Here is a 19,243-nt window from a genome sequence, read left to right on the forward strand (position 1 = left end):
TGCAAAAGTGTGCACACCCCTTAACTAATATTTTGTTAAAGCACCTTTTGCTTGTATTGTAATACAGCTTGTGTGTTTTTTGGGTGGGAGTCTAGTTAACAAGTGCATCTTGATTGTCTTGATTTGCCAATTTTATTCCACTCTTCCTTGCAAAAAGGCTCCTATCAAATTGGGATGGAATCTCCTGTGCACAGCCCTCTTCAAGTTACTCCACAAGTTTTGATGGGATTTAGATCTGGGCTCTGATTAGACCATTCTAAAACATTGATGTTCTGAAGTCATTTCTCAGTTGACTTAGATTTGATGTGTGTCATTATCGTGCTAGAAGGTGAAAGGTGAAATCATCTTCAGCTGTCTAACAGAGGCCTGCAGTTTTTGTGGCAAAATAGATATCGTTTTACTTGTGCTGCTACACTACACGATACCTTACAGTTACAGTCCATGTTTACAGTTTACAGTCCTATTCTGTTTATCTATAGTTCTGTGTATTTACTGCCCTGTGTATTTATCATTTTGTTCTGTGTCTTTGTTTGCACTTGTCTCTCACTGCTGTATATTCGCACTTTATGTAGTTTTATGTACTGTTCCGTGTTGCACCATGGTCCTGAAGAAACATAATTTTGTTCCAATGTACACAAGCTATATAGAGGAATGACAAAAACCCACTGGACTTGACTTAATTCTGAGCACAGTCCCATGCCCTGTTATAAAAGGGTGTGCATACTTGTGCAAACAGTTTACTGTATGTTTTTTTTTCTTCTTCTTCTTTTTTCATTTTCCTAAAATGTTTCTATTTGTGTTTCACAAAGTTTTTGGTTGTTATCTCATTAAAGGTGAAAAAAGATCTGGCATGATTTATCTTGGTTTAATTTTTTATATAAAACAACCTGCAATTTTCACAGGGGTGTGTAGACTTTTTTTAATATTCAACATAGGTTTAGACCTAAATCAAACCCTAACCTTGACCTCAGAAACCATAATGAAAACTTGACTCTTTTTAAGGTTTATAAATAAAGGCTGCAGTTTCTGTAAAGAAGTCATTTTCCTCATGAGGACCAGCCAAACGTCCTGACAAAAGTCAAAACTTTGGTGGAGACATTTGGTCTCTACCAATACATAAAACATGCCCACACACACTTTCTCCAAATTTAAGTCTAAGTATTTGTAAGAGTTTGCATTTGGTCCATGACATGGCCTTTGTAAAAGGAGACTCCTATATTCAAGGCCCTAAAAATCATTATTAAATGATAAAAGATTGAATTGTATTTTATAGCATCAGAAAACAAGACACAATGTTCAATAAAAGTACCTATAAACCGTTGGGATTCCTCTGTTAATTAAGGTATAAAATCTCTTTAGGATGTTTGTCAGAAGAAATAATGAAATATCTGAATAACTGTAGGACTGTTGATGACATTGTCCCTTTTACAACTTGCTATGAAAGCCCAGCTCAAAGCATAGTTTTCCTTGTGCTCATCCCCGGTCTGGGCTGAATATTTATAGACAAGAAAATTGAAGCGTGTCCTTGTTCAAATGTCGAATTTGGTTTGTTTATAACAACCATATTATAACGAAAGTAAAATCAGAATAAAGAAAGTAGTTAAGTATTTTCTGTAAATAGATGATTGACAGCTCTGCATGCATAATGTGAGAAACTGTCTTGGCTGTATGCATTTGGTTAATGAGTGCAGTAAATCATTCATGTCACCCAGATGACATAGTAAGGCAATTAGTCTACAAAAAAAAAAAAAAAAAAAAAAAAACTCGGATGGTCTGCAATTGTACAGGAAATTTCAGCCATTTTTTGTCACATACAAACAAATAGTAAGTGCAAAAGTGTAGACTCTTCAAAACCTTTTGTCATGGCTTCCCTACTTTGAACAAAAATCAACACAAAAATTCAGATGGGGTATGATTTCCAGACAATGTGGAGGATGTCTGTAGTAATTATAACCTCATAATTTGCATGAGATAAGCAATCTCTGTATAAATAAGTGTCATCCATGATGTGCATATGGATGTCAAATATTCCATGCATACAACATACTGATTGCTCTGATCTTTATTATAACTTCTTCTTGTTAGTAGGTCACATAACCATAACATGTCTGTAGGCTATACCTGTGCTAGGAATTTAATTTAACATAACCCCCTTAAGTGTTGCTTCTCTGACAAGTTCTTTTTTTTAATTACATCTACAGCATTTGGCAGACACCCTTATCCAGAATGACTTACATTTATCTCATTTATACAACTGAGCAATTGAGAGTTAAGGGCCTTGCTCAAGGGCCCAACAGTGGTAGCTTGGCTGGAGCTTGAACTCCTAACCTTTTGATCAGTATCCCAGAGCCTTTAACCACTGAGCCACCACTGCTTCATTCTAATTCCATCTATATTTAATTTTTCTGCATTTTAAACTCAGCCAATACTTGGTTTTGTTTAGCTTTTGGTGCAAGTTGATAGTTGTCCTTCTACTGATAAAAAAGCACAAATCCTCTTTTCCAACATGTAATATTGACCAAAATGCCAATTTGGATTGGGTTATTTCCACTGGTCATTTTATAAAAGGTAAAATAAGCTATAATTTCTCCAGACACATGCACATGCAGGCTGTAAATAATTACTGACTGGTAATAATTACATTATCCAACCTCCCCATGTCAAACTAGGCCAATCCAAATATGAGGATCTTAACCTTAGTCCAATAAATCTGATTGAGTTAGTGAGTTATAAGCCAGGTTCATAAGGTGCTTCCTTTTAACGCTATTCGGGTAAAGCAGAAGTGAAAACACATCTTCAACCTTGTTGAGCTGTTCACTAGAGCGATGCCTGGGACTGTTTTTTATTTTTATTTTTTATTAACAGTTACACCCACCCTCACAGTAGTTGCACCTCTCTGCCATATTTTCTAATGAACATAGTTGTTTGTTTCCCAAAACCACTGTGACCATGACCAGGATAAAGCATTTACTGAAGACAGATTACAGTATCGATCTAAACACTAGCGTTCAAGCACGAATATTCACAATAATAAAAATAAAAAAAACATATTTGGTGAGAAATTATAAAAAAAATCATGTAGGATATAAAGTGAATACATTTATATACACTTTATATACACTAGTCATCTGAGTGAATGTGAAAGTCAGTACGTTTACATGGACAACAATAATCCAATATTAACCCGATTAAGACAATACTCTGATTAAGAAACTACTCTGTGAACAGCAATTTTTAATTACCTTAATCCAATTAAGGTCATACTCGAAGTAAACACAAATCGAATTAAGACATGTGGAGTGCTCCTGTTTTAGTTGCATTGTCGACGTATATTACAGACATGTAATCACCTTAATCACATTATTAACGTCATGTGAGAGTTTTCACCGTATTTTGTGACGGACACGATCACACACAGCAGTGCTCAACCGTTTTACGGCAAACAAGAGAGCATGACTGCGTCCCAAACAGCGTACTTACCTACTATTGGCCTATAGTAGGCGAAATACATGTATCTCGCGTACTATACAGTAGGTAAGTATGCGGTCATCGTCTCATGTAAACACCTTAATCACAATATTATCTTATTCAGAATAAGTTCAATAATTAGATTACTGCTGTCCATGTAAACGTAGTCAGTGTTACTGCAATACTGGTGTATTAAGCATATGTCCAATGAACTTATTCTAAGAATAGACTCTAATGCATAATAATATCCCAGCACATTGAAGAATTGTTGTACAGGAAGATTGCTGTTGGTAAAAATGAGGTCCTGTACTGTTCCTTGCTAGGATGGTGCTCTGCTGTTTGACCAATAGGGCATAGAGAGGATGTGATGCATTATCCAGGATGGATAATAATTGAAGAGATGAATGAATGGTAAACAGTCGAACATGGAAAATGCACCTCACAGTGTTACCTGAGTATCTAGTAACCTCCCATGTCAATCAAAATGGCCTTTATTTTGTCCCACAAGCTTTTATTGCCTGCCCCTGCCTGCATGAAAGTAAAAAATGAATTGTCCTGATGCACACTGTTCACCACTTTCCTCTGTCAATACATTTTTTCTTTTTTTCACATCACTTTCACTTTTCTTGAATTAATGTTTCTAGGAGGTCCTTGATGTGAACGTCCATTGTTATTCTCCAAAGCCAAGCAGAAACCAGTAATGAAAGTAGACATCTTCACAGTAACCAATTAAAAGTTAATTAAACCCAAAAATAAGCATGCAATAGATTTTTCCTTGCCATGCATCCCAACACCAGCAGCAAGTGGCTGCAAATGAGTCCTCTGAAATACCTAGAAAGTGGGGGTCATGCAGTGTCCAAAATAACACGGATAAACTACTGAATGGCTGAGCTATCAATACCCATATTGCATTGTACAGTTGAGAGTATAGTCAGTTTATTTTTATTTTTATTTGTGGAATTTAATGTTGTTAATTCTTTATATTTCCAGATCTCTTGAGTTAATACTGATGTCTGGTGGAAATTTCATGTGAATAGGCACATTGGAAATATATTTACTGAATTTTTTTTGGATGCGTTCAGTACTTATTTACCCCATGGTACATTACATGGCCAACAGTTTGTGGACACCTGATCATCACACCCATATGTGGGCCTTCCTGAAACTGTTGCCACAAAGTTGGAAGCACACAACTGTACAGGATTTCTTTGTATTCAGACTGATATGCAGACAAATTAAGACTACTTTCTGGTTAGATTGATAATCCTGTTCTAATATCAGCAGGGCCATCTCAAGTTCTGCTGCATTGCCTGAGCTGAGAAATTGTTTTCTTTCCATTTGGATTTTCACCCCATTTTCTCCATATTTGGTCATTTTCCAATTCCCACTCATAACCACATGGGTAGTGGTAGCTCAGTGGTTAATGTGTTGGTTTACTGCTCAAAAGGTCATGAGCTCAAACCCCAGCACTGCCAAGCTGCCATTTTTGGGCCCTTGAACAAGGCCCTTAACCCTCAATTGCTAAGATGGATGAATGAGATAAATTTCAGTCGCTTTGGATAAGGGCGTCTGCCAAATACCGTAAATGTAATGTAGTTCTTGTCTATCACATGGCTGCTACCACAAAGTCCCGGTATCTTTTTGAATTAAATTTACATCTGGGTTTCTGTAAAGCTGCTTTGTGAATCAACCTGAAAATGGACACCGTATGACCTGCCAAAAAAGTTCCCCCTCCATTTAAAGAGTCATGACATGAGAAATCAAATTTTACTCGATCGTTTTACATATAAGAGATCATTGTGCCATCGTGCAAGTTTCACAGATTAATATGTCCTCTTCACTGCAAAAAGACCATTTATTTAACCAAGCTCCAAAAACGGCTCATTTGGATTTGGTGTGATTTGTGACGTCACACAGGCATATATATTTGCATATGACTGTCCCTACAGCAAGACTCCGAGACCTACTTTTACATCATCACACCGTTGGCCCTGCCCACTGGCACTCAGTTGCTGAAAACAGTTCTGCACGTGATATGGCAGGGGGTGTTTATAATTAATTCATGAGCAAAGATGTTAGCCAATCATAGCAGTGGCTGTTTACATTGAAGTCTTAAAGGTAAAGGACACACACACAAAAAAAAACACACAATCATTTCAGTCAGAGGGTCAGAGACAGGATGGAAAAAGATTGTTGCGGTTACGCATGTAACCCTGTTCCCTGAGAAGGGAACGAGATATTGCATTTAGCATAACAGTAAGGAGAGCGCCTTGCGTGCGTGACCAGTATCTGAAGCTTGTGTAAAATCATGCCTCTACTTATAGGCCTGCCATGATCAGGTGATGTGGCAATTAAGTGCGTTGCGTGATATATATATGGCACCTGTGAACCACGCCGTCAGCCTCTATTATCTGAAGCGAAGACGCAATTCACAGGCTTGCAATGCAAGGATACCCCTTTGGAGAAAGCCTTCGAGGAGGCGACCGCCCTAGTGGAATGAGCTCTTATGCCCAGAGGTATGGTGAGATCGCGCGCCTCGTAAGCCATAGAGATTGTTTCCAATATCCAATTCGAGATGCGTTGCTTTGACACAGCATCATCTTTACTGTCGCCACCAAAGCAGACCAGCAGCTGCTCCCACTTACACCACTGGCCGGAGCGGTGGATGTAAGTACAGAGAGCCCTTACTGGTCACAGCAGGTGCATTCTCTCTTGTTCCGGTGTGAGGAACGGAGGAGGGCAGAAAGCCTGCAACACCACAGGGTGGGCAGCCGATGTAGGCACCTTAGGAATATAATCCGGCCTAGGATACAGGAAGGCCTTGGCTAATCCAGGGGCAAAGTCAAGGCAGGAAGCGGCAACAGAGAGAGCTTGTAGATCTCCCACCCGCTTGAGAGATGTCAGGGCCAGTAGGAGAGCTACCTTTAGAGTCAGAAGCTTCTCAGAGGCTGACTCTAAGGGCTCAAATGGGGCCCCTGACAGACCTTCCAAGACCACAGAAAGGTCCCAAGAAGGTATGCGCGGCCTGCAGATGGGCCTCAGCTGTCTGACACCATGCATGAACCTCGAAGTTAGAGGATATTGCCCCACAGAGGCTCCATCAACAGGGGCGTGGCTGGCCGAAACGGCGGCCATGTAAACCCTGATTGTAGAAGGAGCCAAACCTGCTGAGAAACATTCTTGTAAGAACTCAAGGACTGTAGCTATTACGCAGTTCACTGTGTCCAGCTGACGTTCCTCACACCACAAGACAAAAAGCCGCCACTTGAGCGCATACAATATCCTTGTGGATGGTGCTCTAGCGTTTAACATGGTCTCTACAACCTCAGTTGTGGGACCAGAATCTATGAGTTGGTGCCCCTCAGGGGCCAGGCCCACAGTTTCCATAGTTCTGGCCGAGGGTGATAAATCAGCCCTCCGGCTTGAGACCGTAGATCCACTCTAAGGGCTCAAATGGGGCACCTGACAAACCTTCCAGGACCACAGAAGGTCCCAGGAAGGTATGCGCGGCCTGCAGAGGGGCCTCAGCCGCCTGACACCATGCATGAACCTCAAAGTTAGAGGATGTTGCCCCACAGAGGCTCCATCAACAGGGGCATGGCTGGCCGAAACGGCGGCCAAGTAAACCCTGATTGTAGAAGGAGCCCACCCTGCTGAGAAACGTTCTTGTAAGAACTCCAAACTGTAGCTGTTGCGCATTTCACTGGGTCTACAGTGGATCCCTGAGGATGGGAATCTCCCAAGGAGTGCCATCTCGCAGGGATATTATCTCTCAGAACCATATTCGAGCTGGCCAATAAGGTGCTACTAGCAGCAGACATAGACTGTCTTGGCGAACTCTCGCTAGAACTTGTGGGAGCAGAGCGATGGGGGGAACAGCGTACAGATGTGACCTCGGCCACATGTGCACCATGGCGTCCAGCCCTAATTGTGCGGGAAGAGTGAGGGCGAACATGTGTTGTCTCCTCGGAGGCGAACACATGCCATCCCGCTTGGCTAAACCTCACCGCATGGACTCCAACACTTGTGGATGGAGCCACCCTGCTCCACATAAGGGCCGCACCTGAGACCGTGAGCTGGAGAGCTGTCTAAGACTGCGCTCCAGCCCATGAGGGAGGTGTCTCTCATTACCGTCCAAGTTTCGTCCAAGAAACCCCCAACTTCTCAGCCACCACTGAACGGTCTCCTGTGCAATAGGCCCATAAACGCCAATAGTCTCCCAAGATCCAGCTTTATCTTGCTCAGTGTTGATAGGATTGACCCTACGCATGTTGGCAATAGACACGCCCTCATCATAGTAGAATCCTTATAACCCCTAGAAAAGTTGTCCACTGCACTGGGGAAAGCATACTTTTCTGAGATTCAACCTGAGCCCAAGCTCTTCATGTGGGCGAGAGCAACATCTTGATGTTGAACCGCCAGTTCCCTGGATCGTGCTAGAATTAACCAGTCATCCAAGTAGTTTGGTACACAGATGCCCTGGAGTCACAATGGAGCCAGAGTGACATCCATGCACTTTGTGAAGGTGCGAGGGGATAAAGCTAGCGATATTTCTATGTGGAAATATGCACCTTTTAGATCTATCGCCACAAACCAGTCCTCGAGCTGAATCTGTGGCACGATAAGTTTGAGCGTCAGCATCTTGAACCTGTATGTCCGAAGAGTATGGTTCAGATGACGCGGATCTAAAATTGGCTGCATACTCCCATCTTTTTTGTGGACCAGGAAATAATGGCTGTAAAAACCTCCTTCCCTTAGGGAACGGGGTACATTTTCTATGGCCCCATTGTCCAAAAGGGAACTTACTTCCTGCGCTAACGTCGGGCTCTGGTCTCTGCTGACTACTGTGGTGAGCACACCTCTGAACCGGGGGGGTCGAGCTATAAACTGGACCCGGTAACCCTTTTCTACGGTAGACAGAACCCATGGAGACACATTTGGCAGTAGTTTTCATGCTGCCTGATGGTCTTTTAGTGACGTTAACTATTTCACATTCTATTAGAGGGAAAGCATCAAATTTTCATTGCCCTGTGACAGCTCGCTGACCAGAGAACACTGAAAACTTGGGGACCGCCTTGGCTAGGGGAGGCCCTACAGTAGCACTGGGGGCTACCTGCCCTAACAACCTCATGTCCCCTGATACGTCTCTCCACAGCCCCTCAGGACCACTCTTCTTTGCCTGCTTGGCCTTTATGACCATTCTCAGATCTGGCCTAGTAGCAGACTGCGACTGTGGCCTCCCGGTTCCCCTGGCTGTCTGTGGGGGTTGGCGGGCTGCCATACTCACCTTCTGGGTCTCCCTCACACTAGTCCTGGCCCGGGCTCCACTCGTGGATGCCCGGGTGAGCTCGAGACAACAGGGAAGGAACTGGCTTTTTTGAATGCCGCCATATGTCGAGCTCACTCATCAGGTCTGCTTGGTAGGCCTGCAACACTGTCATTGTCTGCAGTGACCCACAAGCAAGACTACTACTGCATAGGCTTGCCCACCAATGCCACGGTGGCCTTATGCGGTGGTTGGGATGCAAAGCCGGCCCCCCTAATTACCTGCCGTCGATAGAGAGAGGTAGCTCGCAAGCGCCTCCTCCACCTTATGCACAGCTAAATAGCCATGCCATTCATTCCCCACAATGGCTGAATAATCCAACATCGTGGGGTTATAAATATGGCTTCTGCATGGTTTTTCCCCAGAAGCCTGATATTTTGTCATGCACTTCTGGAATACAGGGAAGTTTCTGCAGTGTGAGGGATTTACTTTCACTGGGGAGAAAAAGGCTCATCCAGCCTTAGTAATCACTTCAAGCAGCTCTTTATATGCTGCTCTCAGTTTTTAGCACATCCTTCTGGCTCCTCGGAGTCAGAGAGAAATTATTACTATTATTTTTTTTGTGTGTGTGTTTTCCTTCCCCTTTTGGCTTTCCATAACGGAAGGAGGAGTCGCGACGCGAGCTCCAAAATCCAGCGGAGAGCCAAACCCGGAAGACAGAGCAAGAGATAGAGCAGCGCTCTTCTCCGGCTCCTCTTCCGGATCCACAAGAGATCCCCCGAACCAGAGAGGGCTAGCTGCCTCGGCAGCAGCCGGCCCAGATCCGCGAGGCTCTGAAACCCAACTCGCTTCGGCTTCCGAGAAGAGTGCGAGTCGCGAGCCGAGCTGCTTAATGTAGGCGTTACCATGCGCAGCCTCTCGAGGCTGCCATCACATGCTACACTCCTAAAGACTTCACCCAGAAAGTGTGCACTATTCCCGTGTTGAAACGGGAGCAGGTGTAACACACTTCCTGAATTCTTTCTCGCTCATTACTTCCCTCTCTTTTCTTTTCTTTTTCTCTAAAAAAGGGATAGAAAAGTTCAGAGATTTTGAGAAAATATGGGTAGAAATGAAGCGTTTTTTGTCACAGAAACAACAGACATGCAGTCACGCTGAAGATAATAAATCATGCGACGCGCTTAATTACCACGTCACCTGATCATGGCAGGCCTATAAGTAGGGGCATGATTTTACACAAGCTTCAGATACCGGTCACGCGCACAACGCGCTCCCCATACTGTTATGCTAAATGCAACGTCGAAGTTCCCTTTGAAAGGGAACATAAATTAATAGATTTTGTAGGTTTTTTTGCAAAAAACTTTACTAATATTATAATTACACCTCAGGGAAGATAATATAATAATAATATATTTTTTTAAAAAGTCATGACCCCTTTAAAATATGCACACCTTCATCCCTGCTTGTCACTGCATCTCTGCAGCTGAATCAATAGTGCACTCCAAGTTGTTGCCTGGCAAAGAACACTCTGAGTAACACTAGTGCTTGATCTGCAAGGGCTAAAAATAACTATTCAAAAAAACATTTAATTTGAGTTTTTAATAGCACTTTTGCATTTTTATTTTTTGATTGCAGAATTTAATTTCAACAGCCGTTGCACATAGTCAGCGTGGCTTTTCACACATATGTGAAGCAAATCTGGTTTGTCAAACCTAGCTCAGGTCCCACACAAATACTACTGGTAATAAAGATAATACTTCTGGGGGCACGAAAGTTTAGTGGTTAGCACGTTTGCCTTGCACCTCCAGGGTTGGGGTTCCCTACTCCACTCTGTGTGCATAGAGTTCGCATGTTCTGCCCTGCGTTGGTGGGTTTCCTCCAGGTACTGTACAGTGGTTTCCTAGCACAGTCCAAAGGCATGTTTTATAGGCTGATTGGTATCTATAAATTGTCCGTAGTGTGTGATTGTGCCCTGCAATGGGTTAGCACCCCATCCAGGGCATCCCGCACCTTGTGCCCTGAGTTCCCTGGGATAGGCTTCAGGCTCCCCACTTCCCTGTGCAGGTTAAGCAGTACAGAAAATGGATGGATGGATAATACTTCTAGGTGTAGCACTGTGATTGGAGTTCATATTTTTAAATGTATTTCTATATATTCCATCTAACAAAAACTGCCATAGTGGGTTGAACAGTTATGACACCTTTCCACCCCTAATGCACATACACAAAAACACACAATGGATAAAAGAAAAGGCAACAACAACAACAACAACAACAAAACACATTCTCTTACAAGGTTACTATTTGAGTCCAGTGTAATTTCCCCAGGGCTCAGATGTGTACCTAAGGAGCTAAGTCAATAAACAGATGTCTGTGTTATGTGTTATGTTCTGATTACGCCACTGACAGAGCAGACCTATTCATCTCGACCACTAATTAGATCTTGTAGCTTAACAAAGCTGCTCACTGTGGCATGTCCCTGAAGGTGACACATTATTTAAATTACATTTATTTAATTGTGAAATTATAAAGAGCGCAGACACTTGGGAGAGCCATGCTTCTGTGCTATGACAGAAGGGTGAGGTGAAGTCACTGGCACTCTGTCCATCTGCCCAGCAGGCGCTGATTAGGGTTAGACTTCTCAAAGCCACCTCCAGAGGAGCAGCTCTGCTCAATTATATGAGCACTGACAGGGATGATGTGGTGAGGAACAAGGTGTGGAAGCTTAAATATACACGCCTTCATGCACCTTTACATTTGCGCTGTGGAGCCATTTCAATAAATCACCATACAGGTAAATACTGCTGTGAAAAAGGAAGGCACTGGAATTGGAGAAGCAAACAGATTCAGGAACTTTGGAAAATAAATATGCAGCATATGCATGTGTGCTTACCTTTACTTGACCGACAAAAGCGTTCGCCTGCTCTTCCGGAACGGCGAAATTTTGAGGCAGCAATGGATCAAACATGGGGTCGTTATCATTCACATCAGTCACCAGTATGTTAACCTTGGCAATTGAGGTCTGGAAATAAGAAAACATGAGGTTAGAACTATCTGCTTGACAAAATCAGTTCTCACTGTATAGTCAATTTTAGAATTAGTACCAGCTTTAATGAAATGCATGCAATGCAGTGATACACTATATGGCCAAAAGTTTGTGGACTGCTGACCAATCACTCCCATATGTTCTTGTTGTACATCCTATTCCAGCTTTAGTCCGCCCCCTTTGCTGTTACAACAACCTCCTCTGTTCTGGAAAGGCTTTCCCTAGATTTTGGAGCATGGCTGTGGATAAACAATCATGCTTACTACAATTCAGCCACAGTGAAATCCAACATGTTTTCCCAGAACACCTCACCATTATCGGTAACCCTATAATGAATATTTCGTTTAAGCTCCCCTGGAGAGAATAATAGCACTGAGAATCTTTGTGGAATGTCTAACAAGGTTGGAGAAATTATGGATTTTGGTCTGCCCCTCCATGCAAAACATTATTAAGCTCTTTCAAATTCTTGGGTCTGTGCATGTGGACTTCGTGCTATATAATATTTCTAAAGAACGGCAATATGTTTAATGGTAAATTTATTTTAAAAAACAATCCTCAGTGCTGTCAACAAACTTCGGAAATTATTGTGCATATTGTATAGTTTACATAATTATTTTTGCTAATTGTTTTTCTGAATAATTCAGGCATTGTATATATTCCTACTCTGAGGAGACAGCATGTGAATAAATCTCGCCCTTAAACAGCTGAATGAGATTAATTTAGCCTATGCTTGGCGGGGGGCCACTGTTTGCTTTCATAAACAAATATCCCCTTCCACTGATTAATTTACAGAGATCCAACAAAATTGATAACATATTTGCAATCATCATCAAGCTGTGAATGGAGCCTAATGAATGACTTCCACAGCTGCTGGTCATATTAGCATTTTCAAAGGCTGAAAATGGCAGCAACCAAATCAGCTATAGCTCAGGGGAAGGCAATGATGAACTTTTCTCAAAAGAAGAAAGACATTTCTAAGAAAAAATCACAGTATTCTTCTACAGTACCCTCCACTAATATAGGAACCCTTGGTAAACATGAGCAAAGGCGGCTGTGAAAATTATTTATTGTTTACACTTTTGATCTTTTGTTTACAATATCACAAAATACTCTCCTCTCATAGATATCAAACAATTACAAACAAAAAAGCCTCTACTCTTATCCAGAAACAAACTCAATTGTCCTCGGTTTGCCAGACATTAATGGAGCGTCAAATGGGATCGGCTTCTATGGTCAGATGAAACCAATATAGAGCTTTTTGGCAATAAACACCATAGATGGTTTTAGAGCACACAGAGAGGTAGCCATATGGAAAAGTACCTCATGCCCATGGTTAAATATGGTGGTGGCTTTTTAATGATTTGGGAATGTTTTTCTGTCAGAGGGCCTGAACATTTTGTTAGGATACATAGCATTATAGACTCAAATATCAACAGATATTAAATGAAAACCTGACTGCCTCTGCCAGAAAGCATAAAATGTGCCGTGGTTGAATCTTCCAGCAGGACAGTGATCCAAAACATACATCAAAACCAACACAAAATGGTTTACTGACCACAAAATCAAGGTCCTGCCATGGCCAACCAAGTCCCCTGATTCGAACCCCATAGAAAACCTGTGTGGTGAACTGAAGAGGAGAGTCCACCAGCATGGACCTTGTAATTTGAAGGATCTGGAGAGATTCTGTATGGAGGAATGTTCTCAGATCCCTTGCCATGTATTCTCCAACCTCATCAGGCATTATAGGAGAAGATTCAGAGCTGTTATCTTGGCAAAGTATTGACTAAAAGGGTGCCAATAATTGTTGCACACCTATACTTAAAGTTTTTTTTTTTTTTTTTTTTTGATAAACCTGTGTTTTGTTTGCAATTGTTTGATATCCATGAGAGCAGAGTATTTTTATGATTTTTCTTTTCAAACAAAAGATCAAAAGGTAAAACAATAAAGACAATTTTTCAGACTTCTTTGCTCATATTTACCAAGGGTGTCAATATTAGTGGAGGGCACTATATATATATATATATATATATATATATATATATATATATATATATATATATATATATATATATATATATATATATATTATTTAAAAACATTTGTTCTACTTTGTTCCAAAAAGCCCTCAAATTTGGTCATTTTTAGTTTGCAGTGGGGGAAAAAGTATTTGCTCTAATGTGTGAATAATGCCGTAATCTATTTAAATTACAGTTGTCATTGTACCTGGATTCTCTTCCATACCAGTGAGGCTATCACTAAGCTGGCTGTGATAGTGAAATGCTTCATTGCATTCATTAATATCAATCCTCCTCTACTGCATATTCTGTAGAAACTGCATAAAGACTCCCAAGTTCCCCATAAAATATTCTAGTAGGTGTACTACAGTAAATATGGACTTAGTGTTTTAGAGGTAAATTGCAGAGTTGAATGTTTCCCCTCAGCCGTCCAGGATTTTGATATAACCTAGAGCTATAGAACTCATATTTAATGCACTGACTCAAATGAAACTTGAACAGTCTTTGAGGAACTGCAGGGAGTTCTGGGAGATACAAAAGCTATTTCCATCACAAACTTCTCTTCCATCAGCTCAGCCTATTCATATCTCTCCACGCCCAATTCATGAAAGACTACTATTACACCCACAAAGATACACAGGTCTCTAATATCTCTAATAAGTCCCAGGGGTTAAAGAAAGTACAGTAAATTAGATGAGCTCTTTCATTGCTCCATGGAGTTCTTGGTTAAAGGTTTTTAATGGTGCTGTGTTTGACAGATTGTGGTTGTAAATATTTCATGCTGTGGTTATAAAGCCTGCTGAGTTTGAATTAAGCCAGTGTAACACTTACTGTGAGCCAGGCGTGACGGCGCTTTAAGCTCAAAGACAAACGCGCTTGCTTTTCAGTTTGTCAATGATGTTTACAAAGCAGCATGGAATCACTCAATGTCTCTCATAATGAGGGGAATTTTTTTACACATTTCCATAAAATGACATTAAGCTCAGCATACACTACACAACACGTTAACTGACTGCAAAAACAAAGAGCATCTCACTCTATATGCCAGTTTTGTTACAGAACGTCTTGTCTCTTGTCATGCATCTCACTGGACTCATTTGTGCCTTTACAAGAATCGTAATCCTCTTTGTCTATCAGAGTGAAGTCTGGTAGAAGGTATTTTTACTTCCACATGCTTGTCCACCATGCCGTGTGCTTATACATGTTGTCGATATTGTCTCATTTTCTTCTAACCTTGTCAACATCTTTTGCCTGCATCAGTTTGATTCAATCACTGACAATCTCACACTACACTACATGAATGCTTTCACTAGCAAAAATTAGAACGCTTAAGATTGACTCATTTGCCAGGTACTGATCAAGCTAACCAATCTGGAATTTTGCTGATTCAAAGACAAAACAAATGGAACTAACAGCACTGTTGTATACACCCAGCATAAAAGGAAGCAGCTTGAGCAAGAATATAGACAGAAATCTGACAGGTCTGGCTTTTAGTGCTGCTGCGATAACTCTGCCCCTTACTGAGCACAACAAGCAAAAACAACTCTCCTGGAGTGAAGGTCAAGTAAAGTCGGCTTCACTCAGGGATCTGTTCACGACACATCTCTGCCCTACAGAGCACTCAAACTAGGTATGTTTAAAAAATTGGCTAATGATCAGGTGCTTCAAGAAAGGTCACCGCATATCTTTGATATTGGTATTTGGATTTCGGGATTGCTCATCCCGCCTGTCTAAAGATTCTCTGCTGTAACTGGAGACAAAAAGAACAGGATATTCAGGGAAAGTTGCATAAGCTTTCAAGAAGAAAAAGGTAAGAGTATAAATGAGAGAAAGAGTTCCCACACTTTCATTTTTGTCATTCAAAAGATGTCAATGTATCAGTTAAATCATACTGGTTGCATATTGGGCACAAGAGAGAAATATGCATCCATTTTCCATAAAGGTCACAGTGTTGCAATGCTAAAGCAACACCAAAAGGTTTGTGCATGCCTTCCAAGCCTCTGATTTGATAAATGTGCTGTCAGGAATCTGCTAAACAAGCTTTAGGTAAGAGGAGAATTATTTGGAAGCTGCTTATCGAGGCTACCATTTATATTTACGCATTTGACAGACACTTTTATACAAAGTGACTTACAGTTGAGATGAGCAGATGAAGGTTAACGTCCTTGCTCAAGGGCCTGACAATGGCACATTGGCCATGCCAGGATTTGAACTCATTCTTCTAACCAATAAACCACCACCAAAGCCTCAAGAAAAGTATCTTTGGGGTAGAAGGTAGCTAACGCTTAGTCTCAGAATTAGACTCAGACCACTATATTTTGTACACTTTTTCTGACCTACAATTCTGAGAATACTAACTTTTTAATGCCACAACACAGTAAGCTTTTCTGTGCAATATATAGTCACTGGATTTAAATAAATTTTCACCATCATGCCAGTAAAAGCTTCTTTTTTTGAAGCAGTGAATAAAGGAAGATGTCTTGCATGGGAAAAGGTTGAATTAAAGAGCCTCTTTCTGAGAAAGTAGGTGGTTTTTGGGCACATTTATCAACAAATTGTACCAGACCCTCAAGTGAATGCTAGACGTCTGGCTTGAGACTAAGCTAACTCTAAACTCAGCTGTGCAATGACTCCTAGATTCTACACTGCCAGGCATGGCAGGCATCAACTAATCTGTTCATCAGGGAATAGCTTACAAATGATGTCAGCTCACAGTATATTGAAATGAAGAGAGTGAGTTCCGTGATTAGAAAAACAAAAAAGCTGTCCTGCTCCTTTACCTCAATCATCACAGCATCACTCCATGGTGAGATACTCTATTCAGATCAATCACAGCAGGCCTGCTGAGAAATGCACTTAAAAAAGCACAGCAGGGACCATGAGCTCAGAAAGAGGAGTTCTCAGTTCAAATGTCTGAGACAGGAAAAGGACTTCTTAAATTCTTGTCCCAGGAAAGATTTTCAGTGACCAACAACTACTGCTAGCTGCCTTATCCATTTGTCTAACATCTAACATGAATCTAGAGGTCCAAATCTTCTTGGGAACCAGCATTAAGGTTCAGTCTGTTTGTGCTACACAGGGATTTGGGTGAGTGACTTCTCGGTTGAAAGAGGACTGGATTCAAGGAGGTGTGACTCTCATCTGCAGCACTGTTTGATTTAATGTCTAGCCCTGTTCTTACCCCGTCTGGCCTGCCATCAGAGGCAGAAACGATCAGTGTGTAGCGATCCGTGCGCTCTCTGTCCAGCATCTTTCCCAGCAGCAAGAGACCCGACCTACAAGACATCAGTACACCAGCATGAGAACCACAGTAGTACACAAATGGGTTTTATACAAGTTTAAAAGAGTCCTTTCATGTTGAACTATAAGCATTATGCTTGTTTGCACCGTGTGTGAAGGAATGTGGTGTAAGTTTAAAAATGTAGAAATAAAGCACAGCCCAACTAGAGACATAGTGAGTCATTACTTTGTTGAAAGTTGCAGTAACAGGCTCATTTGTTCTTAAATAAAACACCATGGGAATGTGTCAGCCATTTGTAACACTGTTAACCAGCCCTGTATGTCATTATGAACAGCTAAATCAAATTACAGCTATGGGTTCCTCATAAGAAACTGACATTATAACTGTTCAACTATATATTTTTGATTTTGCAGGTACATTTTCAATATTTTTCAGAGCAAATTGGGTGCAATTAGAGCACATACAGCAAAGATGAAATGGAAAATGACAGTTTTGAAAAAAAACTACAGTTTTCTGAAAACTTTCATGTTTGTGTATTAATTATTCATACCATATTCTTCAAGGCTTCCTTGAATGGTTCTAGGTTTCTAAAGTGGTTCTACATGGTGTCTTTTCTGAAATGAAAACCCTCTGTTATAAGGTTCTACATAGGATTCAACCCCCCCCCCCCCCCAAAGATATACACTAAAGAACCAGATATGTTTCTGAAGTTCTAAAGGACTAATATTACTAAGCTGAAAGGAGCAGTTATTTCCTTTATCTCCTCTTAAAATCACCCCAATGATGACATGAGGTTGAGGTTATTCAAGATTCAACTAATTTGATTTCAGAGTCTGAGTCTGTGTGAGTCTGTGAGTAGGTGGACAGCCAGGAGTGCCTGTAAGCCACCCAATGCCCACTCCGGTCAACACACAGCTCAGTATAATGCTGGCTTTGTAAACTCTGCAGACTTAAAATGTGAGATTCTGGTTTATATGTTCAGGAATACAAGCATTACTCTTCATCGAGTGGATGCTAGCTGTCTTCTGGCACTCTAGGCACCTTTTTAGGTGCATACAGATTTTATATAGTGACTTGGAAGTGGGTGGTGAGATTGTACAGGTAAGAACAGCAGCTAGTGATCTTCAAATTGTTTATCTGTTGCTTATCAAGAACTCTAACAGCATAGGCTTATTAATTTTATTTTTGCAATTTCCTGCCTTTAATAGTCTGCAATAAGCACAATAAAAAGCGGGGAGATGAGGCATCCTCTGATACAGTGCCAGAATATCAGAAATATTTCTGAAGAAAAAATGGAAAGCCACATAACCTTTTTATATTACAGTACTCCCCTGGCTTAGCCTTCTTTACTTAGTAAATAAATAAAATAGATCTCTTCACAAAATATGACCTTTTCACTGAGACTTGATGAAATTCTATGCTTCATAGTTCTTATGTCAAGTGAATCAGATGTTCCATTTCAATGGGAACTCAACATTGTGTGAGCTTCACACTGTGGAAGCGCCCTCGTGCGTGACCAGAATCTTATTTATACGCCTGCCGTGGTCAGGTGATGTGGCAATTAAGCATGACCCATGATTATAAAACGGCACCTGTGAACCATGCTGTCAGCCTTTTTATCTTCAGCGAGACTGCATATTAGTCCATCCACGAGTGTAGCCCGAGCCAGCACTAGTGCGAGCGAGGCACAGAAGGCGAGTGTGGTGGCCCATCTCCCCCCGCAGTGAGCCAGTGGACCAGGCAGCCACAGTCGCAGCCTGCTAGTAGGCCTGATCTGAGAATGATCATAAAGGCCAAGCAGACAAAGAAGGAGCGGTCTTGATGGGCCGCAGAGGGAAGTATCAGTGGACTTGAGGCTGTTCAGACAGTTAGCCCCCAGTATTACTATAGGGCCTCCCCTTGTCAATGTCATCCCAAGTTTTCAGCCTTCTCTGGTCAGCAAGCTGTCACAGGGCAATAAAAAATGTATGCTTTCCCTCAAAAGCACAAGAGTTAACGTCACTAAAAGAAAATCTAGCAGTGTGGATACTACTGCTAAATGTATCTCCATGGGTTCTATCCACCATAGAAAAGGGTTACCAGGTCCAGTTCGGAGCTCGATCCCCCTGGTACAGAGGTGTGCTCACCATAGTAGTGAGCACAGAGCAGAGCCTGACATTAGGTCAGAAAGTAAGATCCCTCTTGGACAAGGGGGCCATAGAACATGTA

At 41.5% G+C, this 19,243-nt stretch overlaps 1 protein-coding gene across 1 annotated transcript in view; it reads right to left on the reverse strand.

Annotated features, from left to right (window-relative positions):
* The window catches only part of pcdh15b (protocadherin-related 15b), a 231,843-nt gene that overhangs the window by 94,806 nt on the left and 117,794 nt on the right, over positions 1 to 19,243 (reverse strand). Inside the window, exons 18-19 of the mRNA XM_053640491.1 lie at positions 16,976 to 17,069; positions 11,627 to 11,755 (exon numbers count right to left, since the gene is read on the reverse strand). Coding sequence (XP_053496466.1) covers positions 11,627 to 11,755; positions 16,976 to 17,069 — 223 coding nt within the window. The remainder of the gene's footprint in view (positions 1 to 11,626; positions 11,756 to 16,975; positions 17,070 to 19,243) is intronic.

The sequence above is a fragment of the Ictalurus furcatus genome, chromosome 13 (assembly GCF_023375685.1).
Source record: "Ictalurus furcatus strain D&B chromosome 13, Billie_1.0, whole genome shotgun sequence".
In the NCBI taxonomy this organism is placed as follows: domain Eukaryota; kingdom Metazoa; phylum Chordata; class Actinopteri; order Siluriformes; family Ictaluridae; genus Ictalurus; species Ictalurus furcatus.